General features: G+C 37.2%; 1 protein-coding gene across 7 annotated transcripts in view; it reads right to left on the bottom strand.

Moving 5' to 3' along the window:
* Nucleotides 1–749: 749 nt before the first annotated feature.
* astn1 (astrotactin 1) overlaps nucleotides 750–26,109 on the bottom strand; it is a 369,637-nt gene continuing 344,277 nt past the window's right edge. For all 7 annotated transcript variants that reach the window (XM_088430421.1, XM_088430423.1, XM_088430425.1 and 4 more), the window contains 4 exons: nucleotides 19,546–19,681; nucleotides 15,076–15,176; nucleotides 13,894–14,077; nucleotides 750–3,887 (listed from right to left, as the gene is read on the bottom strand). In XM_088430421.1, the coding sequence (XP_088286547.1) occupies nucleotides 3,650–3,887; nucleotides 13,894–14,077; nucleotides 15,076–15,176; nucleotides 19,546–19,681 (659 nt within the window). In that variant the 3' untranslated portion in view covers nucleotides 750–3,649. The remainder of the gene's footprint in view (nucleotides 3,888–13,893; nucleotides 14,078–15,075; nucleotides 15,177–19,545; nucleotides 19,682–26,109) is intronic.

The raw sequence follows: 26,109 nt of genomic DNA, 5'->3' as shown, positions 1-26,109 counted from the left end.
GGTCAATACTGTGAATTTTGTCACTCTTATAGTGCTATTGCTATAGCTCAGCTACCAAAAAGGTGCTGTGTGAACGCTTGGCTTGACTCAACTTTACGACTAGCCTGCTGAAAACAGCCCACTTGACGTTTTAATGTTTTTTTTGTGTTTTGTGTTGGGTGCTGTTGTTGGGTGTAAATGAAAGACCAGACGGATGCAAGGCATGTATCGACATGAAAATGATTGAATCGTGTGCATGCAAATGGCTGTTATAAGGGCTAATGCATAAAATCATATGTGTGTATATATATATATATATATATATATATATATATATATATATATATATATATATATATATATATATATATACATATATATATATATATATATATATATATATATATATATATATATATATATATATATATATATATATATATAGGGGTCCCAGATTCCAAAAGATTTGAGAAACCCTGCCTTAGATTAACGAACATATATCATATATATATATATATATATAACATATATATATATATGGTAAATGGACTTTCACTCATACAGCATTCTACCTTGGGTACATACTTTCATATTTCTTTCTTCTGTACTTTACATCATGGTTCTCAAAGTGAGGCCCCCAGGTGTCCGTGGCCTGACTCCAGGGGTCTGTGAACTAATTTGGGATATTAATTAAAAAAAAAAAAAACATAACTAACTAAATCATTGGCAGCAACTTGTTTTAATTACAGGTAGGTGTGCAATTTGCAATTTTTATGTACTAGTGTGTGTATATATATATATATATATATATATATATATATATATATATATATATATATATATATATATATATATAGGGGTCCCAGATTCCAAAAGATTTGAGAAACCCTGCCTTAGATTAACGAACATCAAACTGTTGCTATCAATATGGTTTAACTTGTCTCATTTAAAGAACACTTCCTGTTTACAAGAGTACATTTACAATCATAGGTGCAAAGGAATCATAAATTTTAAAGATGTGAATAAATTTTTTTCTTCAAAAATCACTACTTGAAACTACATAGATTGAAGAAAATAAAGCATATGCACTCCACAAATGAGTAAAGGTCCCAATAACTCAAAGTCCACATTTTTCAACATTTTTTTTACTCATAAGGCATGCTGCTGTAAACAGTAAATGAGCATTTTTTTTTTCATTTCACTGCACTCTTCTTGTTTGCTACACATCTATTCAATTCAAGAAAAAAAAATGCTCACCAACTGTAAGCCTACCTCTTATACAAAGCTAAAACTTTGCCATCAACTTAGATGAGTTGAGAAACGGATGGCTTCAATTCATTTTTGGACCATTTCCTATTGATGGCAAAACCAGAACTGTCCTGTGTTTATGCAAATTTTGTTGAGGATGATTTTACACTTTGATTTCACAAATGCTAAAATTACATTTCCAGCTTTTAAGCTAATGATACACAGCCGTCAAGCAATCCAAATACATTAAGCGTACATATTATGGTCTACGGCGATAACTGACAATATCATATTTGTAATTTAAAAAGTACCTATTAATGAAATAGTGAAGCTTGCAGTTACTAAAGTCACGAAAAAGCAGGTGATTGATCCATCTCTTGTCCTGGGTACATTCAAGTGAATGGTGAGCCTCAATGAGCGAGCCCCCCCTTTGATTTAATCCCACGTAATCATTCTGGAGCAAGCAGCTTCTCCCTTGTTTGTTATGCCATCTTTTCATGATGTATTGCCTGCGGTTAAGTAAAATAGACTACACATGTAGCCTCAAAACCTATGCAGGCTTCTTGTTCATAAACTACCGTAATTCTCCAAATATAGGACTCACCCTTAATTTTAAGGTAAAATTCTGGTATTTTCTGTGTGACCGTGTATATTTAACAACAATGTCAAAACTATAATGAGATAAAATAAATCTCATCCTTGTAAATTCTTCATATTTTCTTGTGTTCATAATCATACATTAAAAATTTGTTGCGGGTTAAATTAAACGTGTTTCAGATTTCTCTCATCGTTAGTCAGCGAACACAGCGCCAGTGTAACGACCAAGCAGTTGTTTTTCCCTTCCGCTTTCCCGTCCCTCCACGACGCATTTTGCCATAAATACCCAAAGTTACGGACCATTGGTCTTTCATTTAGTTCATAATGGTGTGTATACGCCAAAAGACCACAATTGATAAACGAGTCAAATGGAATAACTTTTTGTGTTCTCTAACCCAGTGGTTCATAAAGAGGGGGGAAATTGACCTGCTTTGTTATAAGCAGGCGTGCAATTTGCACTTGTTATTTATATCTAAATTTCAGTATTGCTGAAAAATAACAACTAGTTGCCAAATTGAATATGTTGCTGAATAAAAAGGGCACTTATCAATTGATTATTAAATGATTTTTTTTTTTTTTTGCAATGGGGGCCCTTGGAAAAATTTGCTATCTTAATGGTCTCGCTGACTTCTACGTGTGAGCAAGGATGGATTTGGACGTTGGTCCAGTCAGCTCGCTTCTTTTATTGAAAATAATTCTGTAACCACCTCAGCTAACATGAGCTGCTGTTAGCTGCAACAATAACTAGCTGCCAACTGATGTCCATCCTCTAGCTCGTACCATTACAGTAATTATTGTAGGTAAAAATACCATAATTAAACCTGCACATCTGTGTGTCAGCTTACGTGGTTGACAGATTCAATTTTCCTTGAATGTTGTTGAATAAAAAAGTTAGCGTTTATAGGACGCACGCATAATTTTGGCCTTCATTTTTGTGGAAAGAAAGGGGCATCTTATATTTGGGGAAATACGGTAAGTCAAATTGCTCAAAATGCTGTTGAGAGTTGCTAATGCTTGGCAAATTCTGCTTCACCATGGCAATAAAACCCCTTGTGGCCACCACAAGACATCAAAATATTGCCAACTACAAATCAGAAGAAAACTATTTTACATATTTAAATGAAAGACAACAGTGGGAGCAAAACGTATTCAAAAAGGTGAATGTTTGTGAGAAAAAGAAAACGACCAGAATACATTGAAAAAAGGGCATTTTCAAAACAAACTATCGTATAAACCTGATTAAAGGATATCAAAAATTATTTTAAAAAGTATGGCATGGGACTTTTGATCTTTATTGGAGACAGTGGTCACTATTGAAAAACAAGTCCTTTCTGCCCAAATGTAACTGAAAACAAAAGAACAATAAAAAATAAAACACCTCAAAATATTTGTGGGTTATAATACCTTGCACATAAAAACATGAAATAATGAAAATAAAAATCAGACCCACAGAGGACTAGAAAAAATACATATACCTGCTTTAAGAGCAGAGATAGGAGGAGAGTTATTCCATTTTATTAATTAAAAATAACAAAAAGTAATGTGATTTTGTTGTACAGTTAGAAAACATACACTATGTATTTTTTACCCCATAGAGCTGATGGCAACTAGAGAAGCACAATATAGTTTCAAGGCTCCAGTTGGTGATATAGAAACAAATATTTGATGTATTTCTGGTAAAGCGTCACAGAAAAATTGAATATACAGTACACCAACTAAACAAGCTTGCTCTGATGTATTAAACACACATGTATTAAACACAGATGTAAAACTGCCTTTTGCTGGATCTAGCAAAATGGAATGATCTGGAAAGGGTTATATACATTTAGATCTCCTTGGGCTCACCGTAGTCGTTATACATGACGGTGAGCATCTGCTCATCACATGCCTTGTGCACATCCTGGCCCATATCTGCCCAGTTCACCCCAAAGGACTTGGTGTCAGTGTAGCGACAAGAGAGGAACTTGAGAGACATCCTGCGCAGGCCGATCTTGGGCTCTTGGAGAAGGCCTTTACACCATGGGGACAGTTCATTTAATTGTGAGAGGATCAGGCCAGCTTTCCTTTTGGAAACAACAACACAGAAAAAAACTGTCAAAATAGTTTTCACCACCATTCACCCTGATATTCGTGACTATTTGTCATTCACGTTATACCACAAGAAACCCAAATAGAGCATTGAATTTGAGATTTAAGATGCAGTAACCAATAAGTCATTGTAGTCCTCAATATAAAATAATGTTAGATCATTATTCCTAGTCTTGTGACTGGTATCATTGAGTACGATTCTCAGAGGTGGGCACTTCGTCAGCACTGACAGACTGTCCGTCAGTCCGTCGCCATAGGATGCCCAATCAACCTGCAATGTGAAAATAGTCACTTTACAGCAGCGGTCCCCAAACACCGATCCGTGGACCGGTACCGGTCCGTGGATCAACTGGTACCGGGCCGCGTGGGCTGCACCCGAAATAATGTTTTGGAAATGATTTAGTTTTACAGTTCATACGTTTGTGCTTGATCTTTGTTTTTTGTGCGCCGCTTCCGACCGCTGTTGATATTACTTACATAGTGAGAAGGATGATGTGGTTTTTAGAGCAGCCAGCAGCAGCAGAAGCAGCACCCTAGTATTACACACCCCCTGGTCCGCAATCTAAAGCGTTGACCAGTCCGTGGTGAAAAAAGGTCGGGGACCGCTGCTTTATAGCGCCACTAAGCAGTGAAGAAATATGTTCAGTTGAGTATTTAACTGGGTTGGTTTAATTCACTTGACTAAATGTCATTCACACCTATAACACAGCTGACTGTACCGGAAATGTATTTGTAGTTGCTCCCTTTCTTAGTCCTGGTTTCAGGTTTCTTGCTGATAAGAGCATTCTGGGATGTGTCTCCACTGCAAGGCAGTCACACTTTCAAGTAACCAATGTGTGCTGAACAAATTTGAATTCTTTCTCTGATTGTCTCTTGCCCAGGAAATGCAAGATAGAGGTTTTTTGAATTACCTAAAGAAATACTTTTTTTTAAAGTAAATTCAACTTCAGCAAGACTTGACTTTACTTGTAGTGTATGTGACAGATGTAATTTAGACAAATGTTATTGTAACCGTATTCTATAGTTGTAGGGTAGGCAGTTATAAATGAGAACCGACAGCTACCATTTGAGTGTCATGTAAAGCATGATAACGCCATCCAGTGGACATAATTGCTAATTGGACCCTGGTCCCCTGCATACACTCAGATGCAGGATAATAAATATGATGGGGTTAAACCCCTTAGCTGGCTTTGTTTTGGTCTTATACTTATATTACCGTTGTGTTTCAATTGCAGAACCACAGACATGGTTTTAACTTAAGTGTAAGTACTAAAACAAAGGAAAAAAATAGTATGTGTGCAGACAGAAGTAGACCAGCGCCTGACAAATGACAGAGAAGAATACAAATTGTCAAATGTCGCCCTCTAGTGGTGGCGGAAGCTTAGGCAAAAATACATCGACGAACTGACTGGAAAGGGGGCGGAGCTCTGACGAATGACGGACCAGCAATAAAACGTAATTTGCCTACTTCTGAAAATTCTATTTAACCCCAGATGCTTCTTTTGCTGTCACAAATTGTATGAAAGGGCAAATTAATGTTTGTCTTCATGGTGGTATTCAATGGTGGTTATAGTACGACATAGACAACATATGCAAATCTGTTGGTCATATGTCCTAAAAATTATGTGTACTGAAAACACTGTTAAAAAAAAGGACGCAATCGTCACAATGTAAGGCCAAGTCATAGACTACGAAACAACTGAGAATCAAAATCTAACCTTTTTATTTTTTACTGATCCTTTCAATAAACATTTTCAAAGTGGAACATTACATTGAGATATAAGATCTTTGCTTTGAGTAGATTGTTTTTTTTAATTATTATTTTTTTTAGTTTAGAAGTCATACTTGCACACCTTTTGAGTTCTGGCTGTATGAAAGGATGTAAACATTCATAGTCAGTCATGTTCCCGTGTAACGGTATGTACATTACTGTACAACAAGTTTGACAAATCCAGCTGTTTTGCGGTGAGCTACAGAGAAAAAATATCACTTTTATATTGTCAATCTTCTTAAACCATGCCTGGAGGTACTATTTCTTGTGGTGGTTCTGGAAGTGCTTTGCTGTTGCGCCATTCATACCATTGATCTAAAACCTCTATGTTCAGGATTATTCATCCCACCATCTTAAGTGGTTGAAGGAAATCAGGGTATTTGTTTATTTATTTTTAGAATAAAGACCAAAAGTAGTGACACTCTCATTCCCCAGGAAGGACGACGAGACTTAGTCGTTATCGACACGTTGTAATGTAATTACTGCAATGCATTACTTTGTGGTAGTGTAATGCATTACACACACAAAAAAAGATACTATGTTACGAGGTACAAATGAAAATAATGCAATGCATTACAATGCATTTTTAACCTGAAAGTGGAATCTTTTTTTCCCAAATACCCCAAAAACACTGGGAGATCGAAGGTGAGAAGTTTTGGGCAAAATGTTTACTTCCTGTTCTTTAGTATCTACTACAGCAAAGATGAGTGCGGCAGCACAAGACGACATGTTGAATATGGACAATATCTTCTGTTCGCCAGCGATAAAGACAAGAAAAGAATAATTAAGGTTACTTAAAAGACACCTAAAAAGCTTTCCACTTTGACAAAACCTTTAGAGCGGTGCCATAATAAAGTGAAGTTAGTGAAAAGAAAGCATGCGGAGGATTGAGAGTGGGGATAAAATAAAGCAGGCAAAATAATCGTACTCTCGCTCAGGGCTGCCACTCCAAAGGTTAGGAGACTTGTGGCGGAGTATGTCATGCGTAGAATTTGTGCTGCCGTTTTCCACAGTGGATTCGCCAGCATTTTGAATCTTATGCCAAGGTAAGCTAACACAAATTTTGACTGAACAGTTGCTATAGTCTATATGGTCAATGTGTATTAAGATGAAGCATACAAAAACTCATGTTAAACAGTACGTTAAACACAATAACAATGATGTGGGCTAGCTGCTAACGTTAGCCCCACCTAAACCATCTATTTTTATAAATTTTGCATTTAGGCTTAAGCCAACCTTCCACCGGATGTGTAATGAGGGTAATGAGTTCTACATTTAGAGTGGCAAATCTATATTCCCAGTTATGTTGGTGAGAGTAATATAAAAGTAATTCAATATCAGTGTAATGCCTTATATTTCAAATACAATAATATTGTAATGTAACTAATGATGTTGAAATGACGTCATAAGTAATAAATAATGCATTACAGTTTTGAAGTAACTTGCCCAATATCGTGCACTAAAATACAAAGGTAACTCACCACATGTGACATTTTATGGTGCTACCGCATATTTTTTCAGAGCTCAGTAAATGTCATGAAACTTAAGCACACATCGTGGATTGCATTTTCTTTATTGGATGCTAACACATCGAAACAACACAGTAATTTATGTCAAATTAAAGGTGGTCATCAACTTAACATCTTTGGTTTTTAATCTTTCAGTATGAGCAGTGAGAACTTAAAAAATGTGAAATGCATGAAGACTTTTTTTGCATCCCAAGCAGTTTATGCGTTCTTTCTGCTCATTTTTACAAAAGTATGAGTTTAGAATTATACAATGTTGTGCTGCGAGGGGAGTCTCCCAACCTAGAAGTTGCGGGTCTGATCCCCTGCAATTCCGATCACGTCAAAGTGTCCTTGAGAAAGATACTAAACCCCGAGTTGTACCTGATCCTCCATCATCAGCAGACAAATGAGTATTCATTCTAAACTGCTTTGTAAGGTAGACGTGAAAGACAATTTCAAGCAATTTTATATCGCTGAAGTAATATCATGTAAGTGTGTGTGGTGTTTTGACATTTCCAACAAGATGCTCTGTTGGTGTCAGTGTCAACTGGAAATAACCACAGTGAGAAGTACACAGGAGGCCTTGTCCAATATCCCTCAGAATCTTTTTTGACGACTGTTATGTTGGACCCAGAATGGAGGAACAGATGGACTGAGGTTGTGCAGCTCATTGGAACACAAGAGAGAAATACAAAGGATAGTAGTTGGAAAAAATATGCTTTTATTTTGATCCTGTAAATGCACTTTTCCTGTACTAATTAAAGGTAACTCCAAATAAACTTATTTTCTCTGTATGAATATTATTTTAAAACTAACACAACTTTGTTGGTTCCAACATGAAGAACGAACAAGCAACAACGAAAATATCAAACAAGATTCCTTAATGCGATAGCATAAGCAAAGTGCTATATAGCAAAATAGTTCTCTTCTTTTACCCACCTTATCACAATAGGTTAGTTTTGTTCTTTTTAAGAATTAAACATCAATGTTAACAAAACCTTGCGATTGTGATTGTCCTATATAAACAACTATATGTAACAGTAAAATCATTTGAATCCAAATTATGCAAGAGAATGCATTAGTCACCTGAAAAATCTACTTCGCCATGTTCAGTATGATGTTCTGTTGTGCGTGCGGCATAAATCCACGGTGCCACCCGATGTCATGTCCGACAAAAAAAAAAAAAAAAAAAATCATACAATTGGATAAAAAATACTTTTAAAACTTAAATAAAAAAATATAATAGGATAGTAGGAATTTTGAGTTCAAAATGATTTCTGAATTATATTGATTAGCTCAATCAACACCTTATAATAATGTTGTGTCTATGTGGCCAGCATTAATGCAAACAAGTCTAGCACTTAACAATTAATCAATTTAATCAATTATTTTTTTTTGTCACTTTATTCCGATTCCTATCTTTGGTAGATATATTATGTGTAGGAAATATGGAAGTAAGTTTCTTTATCTTAACATTTCATTTTTCTTGTAGAAAAGACATTAAAATGTATAATACTACATCACTGGTATTTAACCCCTGCGGGAAACTTTGACCCAACTCAGGCTTTTTCACATTTTTGACGTGTGATATCAAAGGACAAGTATTCAAAAACACGAGGAGGCTAAAATATTGCATAGATTGTCAAAACAAAATGCTTTCAAACAGGACGTTGAAAGGTACACCCTATAGGTGTCAAATTTAGCCCATGTCGGGCTCATTTACTGCCATTCAAAATTGTAAGTATTGTCAGTTTTGGACAATTGAACCGTTTATGTTTATCATGCATTTCCCCCAGATTTTTGCATGAATTCTTTCAATGGCAACTCATGAAAGGGGGTGGAATTGAAATTTTTGTGATTATACCTCTAAACCACCAGGTAGGGCTAGCAGCCAATTTATGACAACTGGTTTGGCCTTGGTCCATAATGCAAATGTTTTCAAATGTCATAATACTGTAATTATGACATATAAAATATTCCTATTTCAAAATTGTATACATGTTTGGATAGGGCTGTGCCAGGGTTGAAAGTAATATTTACTGTATTTTCTGGACTATAAACCGCACCGGATAAGCCGCACTGGACTATAAGCCACAGGCAAAACTTTTAGATTTTCTTTATATACATATATTTTTTTTATTCTCTACCAACTGCAACATCCTCTCTTTAACAGACTGAACATGTCTGCATATTTAGTCCCAACATTATATTTATAGAAAATGGATGGATACTACCAACAGAATAATGTAGAGTTAATAGCAATTCACTCTGTCTCCCATTGTTTATTTGATCGATTATTTTAGTGAATACTGCACACTGCAAATAAATAATATATAAAATCATACATTTATATATACAATCATATATGCTGTATACCATATATCAAATTTACACATCACACATTTTTATACAAGATCTTATTCAATTTAGACTTTTTAAAAAATATATTTTTAATCATATATTTTCAGTTCTATTCCATAGTTGTTCCATAAACTGACTCCTTGAACACACATTTGCTTGACCGGTGGTAAAAGTCAGTTGATAAAATGCACTGGATTATAAACCGCAGGGCTCTAATCATGATGAAAAAGTCGCGGCTTATAGTCTGAAAAATACGGTATATTTGACAATATCATGACCCTTTCAAAGTCAGCTCAAGTTGTAAAATAAGTTCAGTTTAGTGAAAAATTCCCGGACACCCAGGCCTTAATTGTAATAAAAGAGAACATATATTCAGATGACCATATAAGTCTTAATCAGACAACAAAATGTTAACGGATAATTCATTGCAAACAATATAAAAGTACCCTCTTTCTGAACTTGTTCTTTCCTTGTTAATAAAACACTATTTTCTGACTGTGATGAAAATGTTCTGAAAGGAGCTCCAATCATCACAATACTCAATTTTGCAGTCACTACTCTGATTAGATTCTGTCATCAAAAACAAAAAGAAAATGGGGGTGAGGTCCAACTGAGGACATAGACAGAAACAGTGAGGAGGAAAGTTATTCTTTGATTTTTGCCAAAACATCTTGAATTTCTGAGTAAACAGCCGAGTGGTGTGCCTTAAATAATGGGTACGTTTATAGCGATGATAAGATTTGGCCCCCGGGTGAAGTGTCAAGTCTTGGATAGACAGACATTTGCTGAGTTTATGGTTTTAGTTAAAACATCAAGCATCAAAAGCAGCAAATATGTCCAGCAATGAAATCCAAACGGTTCCGTCAGTACGTTTCTAAAAACGGCATATCCAGATTTGATCATTCATTTATTTCACAGTATTGCGTACTTGGCTCACATGAGTTGTTAGTCAGAATCCCACATGGGTTATTATCAGGGGACTGACTGCATGATGAAAATCAACGTTAGATAGGTCTCCTTGTTTGTGAAGAGGAAGTTTCGTGATTTTTGTCGGTTTGTGTGTCTGTGTATGCATGAGTAATTGCTTACGTGAGTTTTCACATGTTTTATACTGTACTGCTCTGTGTTCTTTCATATCCGATATTGTTTGCTTTCTTTTGGAATTGCACGTCAATGATACGAAAGAAACACGGCTTATGTGCAGTGTTGGGCAAGTTACTTTAAGCTGTAATGCATTATTTATTACTTATTACTGTCATTTCAAAGTAATTAGTTAAATTACACTATTACTGTATTTGAAATGTAAGGCATTACACTACTATTGAATTACTTTTATATTACTCTCACCAACATAACTGGGAATATGGATTTGCCATTCTAAATGTAGCTCATTACGCTCATTGCACATGCAGTGGTAGGTTGGCTTGAGCCTAAAACCAGGTTAAATAATTTCACCTGGATTGTAAACTTTTTTATACATGTCAAGACACAATCTTTTTTTGTACTTTAATCCCTTTATTACATAGCTTCAAAACGCAGTGCTGCATTGTTTATGCTTTTGGCAGAAACAGTGCATTGCAAAATTAATAATAATATTCAATATTCAATAATATTATAATAATATTCAAATTTGAGTTCAGTCTGCTCGGTTACAGACAGACATTGTAAAAATAAGATGGTTTCGGTGGGGCTAATGTTAGCAGCTAGCATACATCTTTTTTTATTGCATGCTTCATTTGATACATTTGACCAGACGTATTTATAGACTATTATTAATAGCTATTGTACAGTTACAATTGCCGTTAGATTACCTTGTCATTATTGCTGGTTGCTACAGGAATATAACTGACAAGGTTTAGACATGCTGGTGAATTCACTGTGGAAAGTGGCAGCATATCTTCTACGGATGCCATGAGTCTCCTTCTTGAGGTAGAAGAAGTGTGCGCTCATATCTTTTATGAAAACAAAGCATAGTACTGTCGCTCTCAAGATCGCTCCTCTCCATTAGTCAGGCCTGGAACTGCATCCAACACGGTGGATTTGATAGAACAAAAGGGTACTTGGACCAATGCCTATGATAACTTTGACGTGCCATTCTTTTGGAGCCCAAGTTTAACATGTTGTGTACAGGTAAGGCGGCTTTAGATAGGCAGCGATAGTGCATATTTTCCAATATTTGTAAATACACATTCCTTCCACTTAATCTGTGTGTTTCCAGTTGCTTATTGTGTGTGTCTGCTGATTGATTGGGTCCAAATGGCAAATATATTCCTCCTAGAGACGAACCTAAGTAACCGCCCCATACATCTTCTTTGTACAAGGTATATGGAAGTGATATAAGATAGCTAAAAAGGTTACATACTCAAGCATTGAGGGTTGGTATTGTCAAAAGAAAGTGGTATCAAACATCCCTAAATTTTGGTAAAGTTTTTTTTGTCAAGCCCTTCCCTATTCCAGCCAGGTAAAAAAAAAAAATGCTAACCTCATGCCTCATAGGTGACCAGTTGCACGCCATACATAAACAATATTAACTCTTTTGGTACTATGGATGAAAATTCTCATCTTTTAAAATAGTCATAAAAATTATAAATATTGAAATTCCACTCAAATACATTTTTTATGGAGGGTAGCTGAGACCCTTGACTAGTAATAGTGCTTCTCAATTATATTTTGCAATGCCGCCCTAGGAAAAAAAAAAATACCACCCCCCCTCCCACACACACACACACACACACACTTGACGCGCTGATTATAAATAAGATTATTATCTATAAAAAGTGCAGAAGTATACCTAAACCTGTATCCTTTTTAACACAACAACAAAGCAATATAAATCAACATTCCACAACTGTTAAATATTTTTTTACAGCATTTATACGGTGTTACAGCTTAGTCTAAAACTGAAAAAAATAACCGAGGGCATCAAAGTGCCTGAAACTAAAATATATATATATATATATATATATATATATATATATATATATATATATATATATATACAGTGGTACCTCGGTACTCGACCATAATCCGTTCTGAGGTGGTGGTCGAGCACCGATTTGTTCGAACACCGAAAGCAATTTTCCCATAAGAAATAATGGAAAGTATGTGTGCACAAGTAAATGTGCACAAGCAGTACATGATAAAGATAAAGATAAATAAAGCATTATAAACCATTTTGTATAATTTACTTACGTTTTGGAGAGTGGTTGATGGCATACAGGAATGGATGTGGAGAGGACGGGAGGGAGTTACTCCTTCCATGATGACGCTAGCTAACTGCGACGCGAGGTACACCGCGTTCATATTTTGCTATAATTTCCTTCTTCGGTTCAATAGTGGTCCTCATTGTTTTCCTCTTTGCCTTCCCCTTATCACTGTCTTTCTTTGGACCCATTATTAAGGGCTAGAGCAACACGAAAAAGTTTAAATCCGGGAAGAAATACTCGAACTTCGTCTTACTCCGCTGGCGGTCTGAGTTGAACTGGCGCTTACCCGCTGGCCGAGAAGGGCCGAGGAGCGCGTTCGGGTCGGCTCGGCTCGGCTCGGCTAGGCTCGGCTAGTCGAGCACCGAAAATCTGATCGAGGTCCGATGCATTACCTACTTGATTTTTTTGGTCGAGCACCGATTTGGTCGAGTATAGAGGCGTTCGAGGACCGAGGTACCACTGTATATATATATATATATATATATATATATATATATATATATATTGCAATTACACTTCACATTACAGAAACAAAACCTTTTTCCTGGAGTCATCACCTCGGCGCCCCCAGGGGGGTTCGCCCCACTATTTAAGAAGCACTGCAATAACACATTTGAGCACTGTAGTGATAATTGTGACCATCAGATGGTAGTGTTTTCATACATACAACATATATATTACATACTGTCCACATTACATACTGAGAAATTGAAATCACCCATGTTGACTTAGACATTTAAACACACAATATTCTGTCGACCTTGAAAGATGAGTGAAAATGCTAAACAAGTATACTAGGCACTGTAGAGGTTGTCTTTTCTGATAATGATTGGTACTGAAAGACTTAATATATAAAACTATAAGAATCATGTATCTCAACTAATGGATTGTCTTTAGAGTGTGTACTAATAATAATATAATAATAATAATAATAATAATAATAATAATAATAATAATTAAAAAAAACGGGCCCTTACATCATGGGCCATGGAAGAAAAACCTTGAACACCCCTATTTGAAATAAGCAAATGATATGTTATCCCTGTAAAGTAAGGATTAGTTGAACTGATTATGTGTGAAAAACACAACTAAAGCATGGATGCCTAATGGACATAGAGAAAGCCTCTGACTTTACCTGGGCCCAAGCTCATCCTCACAGCGCCAGGTAAACTCTCCAAAGCTCTCATATCGCTGGTTGTAGTGGTAGAGAACTCGATGCAGCGCTGGGGCACCCAGGTCCATTAGCGTGTTATATGCTGTCTGCTGCTCCTTTCCACTAGTGTAGCCATTAAATAGGTTGTAGATTTTATCAGCTATTTCTGGGTAGACAGAAAAAACAATGGAGATTGTTTCAGGCAACACGTCCGTGTTTTTCATTCAATGATACACCTTTTAGAGTCTTATGAAGAACTGCAAGGAAAAATGTTATTCCACTTGTTAGGTATCTACTACAGTATATACGTACATACACGCACAGGAAACACTTGCCACAAGCAAAATATGATGAGTCGGTATCCTGCATGATTTCAAACTGTCTCTCTCAAACACAGCTGATTCAAATAAGGAACATTTTCAAGTTCCTGCAGAGCTTGCTAACAAACTAATCATTTGAATCAAGTGTGTTGGGGAGAGGTAGCCGGAAAACATGCAGGATGCCGGCCCTTGAGGACTGGAGTTTGACACCTATGCAAATTGTTCTTAGATGTGATTAGGTGCGTGAATGTTTGTTCATCTCCGTGTGCCCTGCAAATGGCCGGCAACCAGTTGAGAGTGTTCCCCGCCTACTGCCCCAAGACAGCTGGGATAGGCACCAGCAAGCCAGCGTCCCTTGTGAGGATAAGCGACCCTAGAAGATGGATGGATATTCTGCAAGACAGTATTTCCAGAGAATGAAAATGTCAACAGCATGACCTGAATGTATGATGATTCAGTGGCTGGCAAATCTTGAAATATCTCATTGAACTCAGCAAAACAACAACAGGCTAACTGTTGAACCTTGTGAACTGGTATCATTTATATTGAACAAAGATAATGTTTGTCTTGTGAATCAGCCACATAACATGACGAATTAAGAAAAATCGTCCAAATGTCCATGTTTTTTCTGGAACAAGTGATTGTAGTGTAATAACACTTGAACACACTTGTTGAACCCATACCAAAATGCATTTCACACATACACGCACACAAAAAAGAAACAGTTTTTTTTCTCTTTACATACACATTATTTATAAAAACTGACAACCATAAGAAACTCAATGAGGCACCTGTCCCCTAAAGTAACAAGTGATCAATCTTTAGCTCCAGTCTTTCTCCTCACCTTGAGCTTTGACGTCATCCACAGTTGGACATGGAGTTTTAATAGTGACCTCACTTGGACTGGAGCGACGGCCAGTGTTGTCAACAGCCCATAGTCGGAACCTGGATAGACAGATACACAGTATTGTAACCTACAGAGCAGTGCTTCTCAAAGTGGGGTCTGTGTCCGGACTGCAGGGGGTCCGTGAAATGATTTAGCTGTTTTGGAACTGATTTAGTTTCGCTTTTAACAGTTACAGATTTGTGCCTTGTTTTGCTTTGTCTTTTGGCACTGCCTCTGGCCGCTGTCTGTTTGCCTAGATAGAAGCCATTGTAACATCTAGGTTATTAAAAAAAAAAAAATATATATATATATATATATATATATATGTGTGTGTGTGTGTGTTAATTTCAAGTATTCAAGTATTTGTGACTGCAATAAAGCAACCAATTCAACCAGTTTAATATATTTTTGCATTTTGTGTCTACGATTGCTTGCGAATGAGGTGAAGAAGCCAAAGCTAATGCTGTTTTTGACAAAATAATTGGCAGCAACCTGTTTGAGGGAAGTTGACTAGGTTTGTTATAAGGAGGCGTGCAATTAGCAATATTTATTTTCTAAACTTCAGTATAGTTGAAAAGTAACAAATATACTTGTCAAATTGAATCTGTTGCTGAATAAAAAGGGCACTTATGTTTTGCTTAAATGGTTTTTGTTTTGTTAATGCAACGTTTTTAATGGGGGTCCAACTCAAAAAAGTTTGAGAACCCCTGCCATTGAGCACAGGTGTCAAAGTCAAGACCCGGGGGCCAGATCTGGCCTGCCACATCATTTTATGTGGCCTCCAAAATGCTGATTTGACTTAAAAAAAAACTTGTAGTCAAATCAGCTAAAAATACAAGTTGTCTTCAACATTTAACTTTTGAACAGTTTTTGAACGGGCCTGTAACTTAAAAAACTAGCAAATGTGTGTGATGAACTTAAAAAGTTGATTTGACTTCACAGTCATTCCGTCCCTCTAACACAAACTATAAATACAATGTGGCCCACGATAAAAATGAGTTTGACACCCTTGCTTTAGTGGCTATATATGTTGCCCTAACAATCTCATTGGAATCTGTTGCATTTCCTGTGCAGGCATTTCAATTGGATGACTCATCTCTTTGAAGAGCGCCTGGATTCTCGATCACTGCTCAGGGTAGACCTAACACACAAATGCCGAAACTCTCAGAATCGTATCTCCATCCAGTGGCTGAAGCTCTCATTGCACTCACATGCAGCACAAAGTACATTGTATTTGTTTATCTTTTCCTGCAAGTGACAACCACTAACGACAGAGACCAGAAAAGGAATGATCAAGTCAGCTCTATTTTCCACAGGGTGCTCGACAGAACTCACACTCTGAAAAGAAAAAAAAAAAAAAACTTTTAACCAATAGATTCAATCAATTTAACAACACATGCGTATATGCATCGCGCGCCTACAGTGCCTGTCAAGAAAATTGTAGTCCTAACATGAAGACCATATTTTGATTGGCTCTCTCCATATAGAAAATGTAAGGAGAGAGACAAGGTCTTGGCTCGGAGACATGAACGAACTGCCAGATAGAAATCGAAAGAGCAGGAGCCCTGCTGTTGCTGGCTTTTCAAGGGCATGTGGAGCTTTGTAGCACTCAGACTTAATAAAGTACATCAAAACATTCCTTGTATTGGGATTTTCTGCTATTTTGTTTTTCTGTCTCTTGATGGTTTTTTCACTCATTCCTCAGTTTCTCCCCAAACGCCGCCTCATTTCCTCTTTGAGAGCTGCGTATTACTTCACTCCAGGCAAGTTGTCTGCGGAGCATGTGTATTGAAAAATGAGCATCCACTGTATGCGTGCAGACTGAACAATGCATATGCAGTGTCTTGGTCATCTAATGATAGTAAGCTCCCAGTGCAAATGTAGCATGGAATAAATCATCTTTACATGACACTTTAATGGTTCTCTTTGGGGAAAAAAAACACCTTCTTAGAAATGTGGAATTATGAAGCTTCTTATTTATGGGAATCGAACATTAAAAGATCATTTTAAAATAATTTCAGAAATAACGAAATGAACCAAAATTGCTGTAATTGACCTTACTAAATGGCACGTGCAAATCAGACCAATGATCCCAAGCTCTTATTACAAAATTCATTATACTCATTCTTGAGGCAATTTCAAAAATCCACACTTACATATAAATAAACTGAGAGCATGCAGATGAGTGCCAAAGCCAACACATCCAATTTTTACATTATTAAATTTAAAGTCAAAATTAACACAGCTCGGAAATTTCATTACAAGCAGAAAGCCAGAGAGCCAGAGAGAGAGACTGATAGAAACAAAAGGAAGAATGTACTGTATAATTTTGTATTTTCCATCTGCAGTGTGTAAATGAGGATTGTGATGGTGTCATTGCTTTTACATCACTTCAGAACCTTAAGTATGTTTTGTCCAGTCATTGTGGGTGAAGGCGTGGGGGGTACCGGACCCAAATGCAAGGAAGACGGAAACAGAGTGTACTCCAAAAACAAATATGTAATACGAAAAACCAAGGTAGCTAACTGAATGCTAAGTACAAGAAAACAAACTCAGAAACAAATTACTACTGAAGACAGCACAAACGGTTTCGGAAAACAAAGGAATGTAACCGGTAAAGACAACGAGGGACAGGCATAAGACACTTTGACAACAACTGTTAAGCTAAGACAATGACCCGATACCTAACTGGAAGCATACTGGGAATTAAATACACTAGCAGAAATGGGCTACTTACAACCATCACTTACATTTGTCATTTTCGTTTTTTAAAGCCAGAAGAAATTGTAATCGTCAGTCTGTCAATCCATGTGTGTATTTTTGCCCAACCTTCCGCCACAACTAGAGAGTGTCAGGCGCTGGTCTGGTTCTGTCTACACTCATACTAATTCATTTTTCTGTTTTAGTATTTACACTTACATTTATCACCATGTCTGTAGTTCTACAGTTACACTGCAATTAAAACACAACACAGTAACATTAATGTAACATAAAAAAAAAGCCAGCTAACCCTAGGCTGTAATACATCATCATATTTAATACAGGGGACAAGCGCACAATTAACAATCGTGTCCACTGGATGGCACTCATACTTTGCATAACTCTCAAATGGTGGATGTCTGTTCTCATTTATAACTGCCTGCCCTACAATCATAGAAGTCTGTTTCATTAACATTTGACGAGATTTCATCTGTCAGGTACACTACAAGTGAAACAAAGTATTGCTGAGCTTCAATTTACAAAAAAAAAACAACAACATAAATTAGGGACTTAAAAAACTTCTAGCTTTCATGTCCTGGCCAAATGCCAATCAGAGCAGAAAAAAAACAAAAAACGCACATTTGGTCGGCGTTCATTGGTTACTTGAAATACATCGCAGAATGCTCTTATCAGCAAGACACCCTAAGTCGGGGCCCACCTACAAATAAATCTCTGGTGAAGTCAGCTGTGTTATAACTGTAAATGACAAGTAGTAAACTGAACCAATCCAGTTTATTCACTCAACTGAACGTATTTCTCCACTGCTTGTTGGTGCTGTAAAGTAACTATTGTCACATTGACTGCTGGCTGATTGCACATTGTACTACTATATGAAGGTGCAGCAATGTAGAGGATAAACATCCAAGCCAGTTGGATTATATTTCATTTAGCAGCGGTGTGGCAGGCGTGTGACGGACATATGACGGACATCTGACGTAATGTCTATCCGGACGATTACTACGGTGGATGGAAGTAGCAATTCTGACATTTTTAAATCACCATTTTTTTAGCATTCCCATCATCCATCGGCAAAACGGGCGTCTGTTGGCGATGGACTGATGGACAGTCCATCAGTGCTGACAAAGTGCCCAACTCTGGTCATTAGAAAACATAACAACGGGACAGGAACAAAAGCCAAACACCAACAGAGCATGACAATGTAGTGATAATGGTCTACACCAATACAGATTTTAGTCAACAGACTCAACATCCTGACAGGTCCAACTGTGCACAATTTGTTCAAAGCATCAATTTGAGCTTCACAGTGCCATGTGTTTAGCCAGTTGGCCTGATGAACAATCATTGCATGTTCCAATGTCATATAATAGTGTATGGAGCATGTTTTTTTTCGTGGTGACTATTGCCAAGTACTCCAGCTTGCTACGACATCCCAAAGGCATGCATCGTTAAATTCAAGACGTAGGTATGTATCTGAGTGTGAATGGTTGTGCCAAGTGATTGAACTGCGTGAGTATGCACTCATGACATGTGAACTGCCTCTCTCCAGTTCACGTGACCATGAACAGTATAAGCAGTAAAAACAGGATATATGGTATTTCATTGGTTTTATGTCTACATTTTGTCCTGATTCAATAAGTGTGCTGACGAAAAAAGACAATTCATTGATCATGGGAAGGATTAAAAAAAAGTAGTTCGTAAGTAGCTTACATATATGTGGTGTCAGGCTCCAGACAGCGAACGATCATGCTGACAGAGGATGACAGCAAGTTTGGAATGTCCCCTAACATCACACAAGGAGATCTGGCGCCAGACAAGATATCATCCACGAAGCTCAGAAGCGTTTCTGAAGGATAGAGACAGACAAGTGACTCAAACAATCCTAATATTACATCAAAACACAAACTGTTGAATGGCAATTCCTTTGTGGTAGATACACTTGACACTCTAATTTGTCCTTCAGTGTGATTGTGATTGGGATGTTGTTTGCCTTTGTGTGCCCTGCCATTGTCTTGCAATCAGTTCAGCGTGTACCCTAATTACTACCTCAAGGCAGCTGGCCGCGACCCTCGTGAGGGTAAGTGGTTAAGATGATGGCTGTTTGGCTATAATAGTACATAGAGAATGATGGTCATGATGAAAAATAAAATTGAGTTCTCAGAAGAAATAAAACAATATTTCTTGGAGACAATCAGAAACAAAACTACATCAAAAATAAATAAATAAATAAATAAATAAGAACCAAACAAACATACAAAATTAACATTTTTCCACTTCTAAAGTATTTCAGTGAGTTCTCCATAAGTACATACAACAACACACACAAAAAATAACTGTTTTGCTGACAAAAACAAACAACAACAAAAACACACTTTATACAGTAATCGCTCGTTTTTGACGGTTAATGGGAAACGAACACCCCCGCTATAAGTGTAAAACCGTGAAGTAGATAAGGTTTTGGGAACCTCTTACTTTTTGAAATAGATTACAAGTGTAAACTCTGCTTTTTATCATGTTTGGCGTTTGGTATTTGCTTCACTCAGTTAGATGTTCAATCGCCTACTCGTAGGGCAACTGTGGCTCATCGTGATCCCGACTTCGTACAGCCAAGACATGGAAGTCCGAGGAGTGCCAATGGCATGTGCATTTACAGTTAAGTCGTCTGTCTGGCATGCAGGGAACCTTCACAGCACATCTCCCTGCAATAAAGCTTTTATTTCATGAAAAAAAAAAAAATTCTGTGATGCACCAAGAGCGCGATATGGGGAATTGTGTAGAGAGGGATCATAGTATTCCACAAACAACTAGAGGCTGTGCAGCCAAGACAAATGCTATGAAATCAACACAAAACCAAAAGACTGTTGAAAATAAATGGGGAAACTGGCTTGCACTCCTTCAAGATACAATATTAACGGTTGAACAAAAATGTTGTTTTGGAGTCTCCTAAAAATGTTTTACAGATGCAAGATTCTACCCAATATCAGTCATAAATGGTTTTTCAGCCAGGGTGACTGCATGATTGGAATAGGGATGAATGATCTCTTTTCAAAACATGATTTAAAACATAGATCACATCTTTGCCTATTTGCCCCTTCACCTTAGTCTTTTATGTTGAATACTGTTTGATAAAAAAAAAAAAAAAAAAAAAAAAAAACGAGCTTATCTTCATTAAAATTTTGTTTCCACTGAGATTCGAGTTTCAAGAGTTTTATTGTCATATGCATAGTAACACTACATAGTAAAATTCTTATTTTGTTCACTTCCCAAAGCAGACTTAGATCCCATACAATAGAGCAAATAGTAAAGTAGACAATAAATCACACAGTAATTTCGCAATAAAGACAGTAATAATGAAGCACTAATAAAAGAATAGACTTACATTCTGAACATATTAAGGAGTAAATGGAGTGAAAGAAAATATTTACATATGAGGAGGATAGTGCAAAAAATTATGTAATTAACAGCTTTCCTGCACTGTGCAGGATTTGTAAGGTGCACGTGTGTATGCGGTAAAGTGACTAGTGATAAGGCAGATTAGTGCATGAGCGATTTGTTGAATCCTAAAGGCCTGTGGGTGGAAGCTGTTAGCCACCGTCATAGTCCTGGCCCTCAGGCTCCTGAGGCATCTGCCTGATGGCAGCAGTTCAAACAGGCTGTGTTGTGGGTGAGTATTGTCCCTGATGAGGTTGTGTGTCCTCCACAGAGCCCTGGTGTGGTAAATGCCCTGCAGTGAGAGGAAGGTTGCTGAGCCTGAGTCAGCTAAGTCACTAAGCTGTGGTAGACTGAGAGATGCACTATTTTTTGGCTTTCTCTGGCCCTAAATTGATCAGCCCAAGACTGTTCTGTACGTCTCAGGAGAGGTTTCGCCTCTAATCTGAGAAGACTTCATCAGTTCATGTGATGACAGGGCTTGGTTAGGCCCCCCAACCCAACTCTTGATGCTCTGTAGTTGATGAACAGCGAACCATCTTCCAAGATAACCAGAACAGCCCAGTTGCCATTGATTCAATGCCCTCAGAAAGAAATGGTTTGAATGATTTTTCCCTGGCTCATTTCAAGCCACATACATTATGACTTTATTTTTGTTCACCTGAAGTAGCTTGAACTAGAGTGAGCAGCCCATTAAAACGATTTAAGGAACCCCACTGTGCGCTGTCATGCCGAGAAAACAAGCTTCATGTGGGTGGCCACAGAAATGTGGAGTGCAGAACTATGTGCTTCAATTACCTGTAATATAGTGAACACAGTGTGCTGCCTTGGCATTTATAGACAGGTCTCAACACTTTGAGCATAAAAATCATACAGAGGAAGAAAAAACATTTCTCTAGTAGTTTGATGATGGCAGAGCACATTGGAGAAGTGGTTCTGAATCTTGCACAACATTTCACAGTTGATTTCTTGGTTAGTTGATGACTTCTATGCTTCTGTAGATGGTGTTGATTAACCTGATTGTTTCTTTGTTATCATTCTCATTTAGCTAAATATCGAAAGCAAAGTAATTTAATCTAAATAAAGTTTAGTCTCCTACAGACAGTTACTTAGTCTACTCGTACTCACAACCTGCATGAAAAATTATTGTTTCTTCCAGCCCAAAAAGCAATCAAGAAAGTGCAGATTCAAACTGTCCTAACTTGGATCGGTGCCAAAAGGTGCATTTTATCATTAAGATAAATGCAATTCCATTGACTGACTGATCTTAACTGAAATATCATGATGTCCTTGGCCCTTGTAAGTGTTTGTCAAATGGTAAAATATTTTATGTATTTTTCATTTTGTTTAAATAGGTCAAGCACTTCAGTCATCCATCCATCCATTTACTATATCCGCTTATCCTCACAAAGGTCACAGGCTTGCTGGTGCCTATCCCAGCTGACTTTGGCCAAGCAGGCAGGGGACACCTTGGACTGGTTGCAAGCCAATCGCTGGGTACACAGAGAACAACCATTCATTATGAGTGATATTAGGTTACAGCTAATAACTATTGTTGAGAAAATCAAGAAAGTTCAAGTCATAGTGTACTCTATTTTCTGTCATTTGCTGCAACATGCTGCACTATTCACAATATGAGAAATATGAGCCTATTATTATTTTCTCAGTAGAAGCCAACCGGCAAAGATGATAATGAAAGACTGTTCAATTCATTTGGGAAATGTTTGAAATCTGTTGATTTAGCAAAAGTGCCTAAATCTCCAGAAGACAGGACTTTCAAGTCTGATAACACCTGGTTGGGCATCAAAGGTTCAGGCTGGTATAATGAGGGATAAATGTGGTTGTAAAAGTATGACATTCTATTGACTTTTCAAATTTATTGCTATAGGCAAAGCGTTCTTTGGTACAGCAAGCTAGCCACATATCATTCCAAACAGTTTTACGGTTCTAACAGCGATTATAGGTGATGACTGAAGTTAAAATATATTGAATAGCATACAACTGAGTGCTCCGATAATTTAATTTTACGAGTGAGAATATTTATTCTTCAACAGTAAGCAGTAATTTGAAAGAAAAATGGGTCCCTCTTTACAACCACCTGTTGTGAAGAATGAAAGGCTCTTTGCAGAAGAGAAGTGGTTAGAGGTTACCAAAGTTATGAAAATGGACTGAAGCTTCTGAAATTGTTCCTATAAACCTTTCAACTCTACAAATTTGCTATAAGAATCAATTCAGATATGTCGTGTAAGTGCAACGTGTTTTTTTAAAAATGCAATTGAATAGAAACAACATACAGAAACAAGCGGTAGAGACCTTGTTGTACTTGTCCTTCAGCTGGAGATGTTTACCCTTTGCATTCTTCAAGTCTGATTGGTTGGAAAATCAAGGATTGCCAGACGACTGATTTATGGGCGGTATGAGATCTCTCACCTTTTGAAGTTGCGCCTGCTTTTGTCAGTTCAGTTGCGCAGGCCCAGGCAGGCGGTCTGTGTATGTGTGTGTGTGTGTGTGTGTGTGTGTGTGTGTGTGTGTGTGTGTCTGTTGACCCTTCAAGTCAATCTGTTTTCCCCTGGTTCTAAATGGAAAGTAGGGGTGCTTTAAAGATGAATCTGTTTTTGCAATGCAATCTTCATTTGAAAGCAGCATTTACAAAATGGAAACTATAAAGTAGCAAATACCATGTTAAGTGACAATTAAGGGGGGAAAAATGGTCAAAAGGTAAGATATTCAAATGACTTTTCAAATTTATTGCCCTAGGCCAGGGGTTCTCAAACTTTTTGGAGTCATGACCCCTCAATGTAACAATGGCTTCTATCTAGGGAGACTGGCAGCAAACTGTAAATGATTGTAACTCTTCTTTAATTTGGTTGTGTCAGTAGAACAGCTCTCGCTCATTTATATTGTAAAACTCTAAAGAAAAGAACATACATCAAACATAACTCAAGTGAGTTTCACATGCAAAAATGATGAATCTTACAAAATCCACACAAATTGTGTCGATTAAAACAATCATGCAATTGCATTATAAATGAAATTCCTTTCAATACAAAATGTTAATTAGATGCTAACGAGAATAATTATCAATGCAAAACATTTGCATATGCTAACATTTACTAAAAGGAAATCCCAACAAAAATCCTAACAAGATAAACACACATACGGCAATATTACATAGCATGCTGCAGATAAAAACTAACATTAACAAGGACGTTATCTACAGTAAGAAGTTGGACCAACATATGACTAATTTTGAGCATATTAGCATAAATGACAACATTCTAACAAAGAAAGTACAACTCACAGAGACTCATGGGCCAAATCTCACAAAGAGAAGAAGGAACAATGCTTGCGCACCGACAGCAACCGACTCTCAACTGAAGCCACGCCGTCTTTTTCCACCACAAAATGCATAATCAACTGCGTCAAGAGGCGGCGCCAAAGAACAAGGACGATGCCAAACAAGGCCAAAAAACATAAATGATAAAAGCTACCTAAAGTAAATCAGTTCCTAAACACCTAAATTTTTTAACGGCTCCCATACAGTCAGGCACTGGACCCTCGAGCGTCCGCGGACCCCACTTTGATAAGCACTGCTCGAGGCAAAGTGTCATTTTTTATAGCAAGGTAGACACATAAAGCCAAACAGTGTTATGGTTCCGACAACAATTAGAGGTGATGACCGAAGTGAAATTATATTGATATATTAGCATTATAAAAGTGCTTAAGCTTCTGACTAATCTGTTGGCCCTCCAAGATGAGGAAAGCAATTGTTGTCGTTGGAAAATGATTTTCATTAAAGGATTTCTCCACAAAGCTCTGGATTAGCTCCCATTTGTATGGGCAGGACAGTTTCTGAATAGGAAGGCTGTGTTGAAAGACAAAAGCACTTCTCGAGAATACAGTTATTTTACATACACGTAACACATGCCTATATACAATAAAGAAGTGCTGTTGCATTTTGATACACTGAAATGCGCATTGTTTATGTGGAAACTTTTTCTACATGAATCTATGATCACCACAAAGACCACCAGTACAAGTGTTTACACTGTAAACTTTACAGTATGAGCTGTATGGTAACACATAAATATTCTTAAAATATTCTTAACTTTGGGAAAACCTTTGTAGTAAGAAAGACATTGTCTTTTGATTTGCACCCAGTTTAACTGTAATTAGTGCTTAGAAAGACAAATGTATCTGGCAAACTGATCAAAGAAAGGGGAAGGAGATGAATAACTATGGAATGCAGACATATTTTGTAGCACATAAAAGTACTGTATGCAAAGTGACACATACGCACATGCATGCACAAACACATAAATATACGTATAAAGGACGGCTGAAACCTTCCCTAAATAACATCTGGAATGTGTTGTCTACCTTCCCACCGGGGCTGTCAACCATGACCAGACCTTGAAGTGAGACATCAGTGGGTTGGTTGAGATGGGGTGGGGTAAGGGGGCCATGTCAAACGTCATGTCCCGTGCAGGACACTGCGCGCTGTGTATATAGAAAATGGCGACGGTGTAAAGCTCCTACGAGAGATGTCAAGTCGAAAACTTTTTTCACAATAGTATGTTGGATGCGGCCTGGCCGACGAATCAAAATATATTTTTTTTAAAAATGAATGAAAGAAACTAACTGACTAAGGGTGACTGAGCACACCAGTAGCAGAGGAACAAGCAATAGTTTGGCAGCACTATGGAGTCCAGCAAGGATTTTATTTATTTATTTTTTAGGGGATGTAATTCGCAGTATATCAAAGTATTTGTGGACAAACCTGCCAATTATCGTAATTCCCCTAAATATAAGACAGACTTTTTTTTCCCCACAAAAATGAAGGCC

The sequence above is a fragment of the Hippichthys cyanospilos genome, chromosome 12 (assembly GCF_059441005.1).
Source record: "Hippichthys cyanospilos isolate Australia breed blue-spotted pipefish chromosome 12, RoL_Hcya_1.0, whole genome shotgun sequence".
Taxonomy (NCBI): domain Eukaryota; kingdom Metazoa; phylum Chordata; class Actinopteri; order Syngnathiformes; family Syngnathidae; genus Hippichthys; species Hippichthys cyanospilos.
This window is presented reverse-complemented; position numbering and strand designations above follow the sequence as displayed.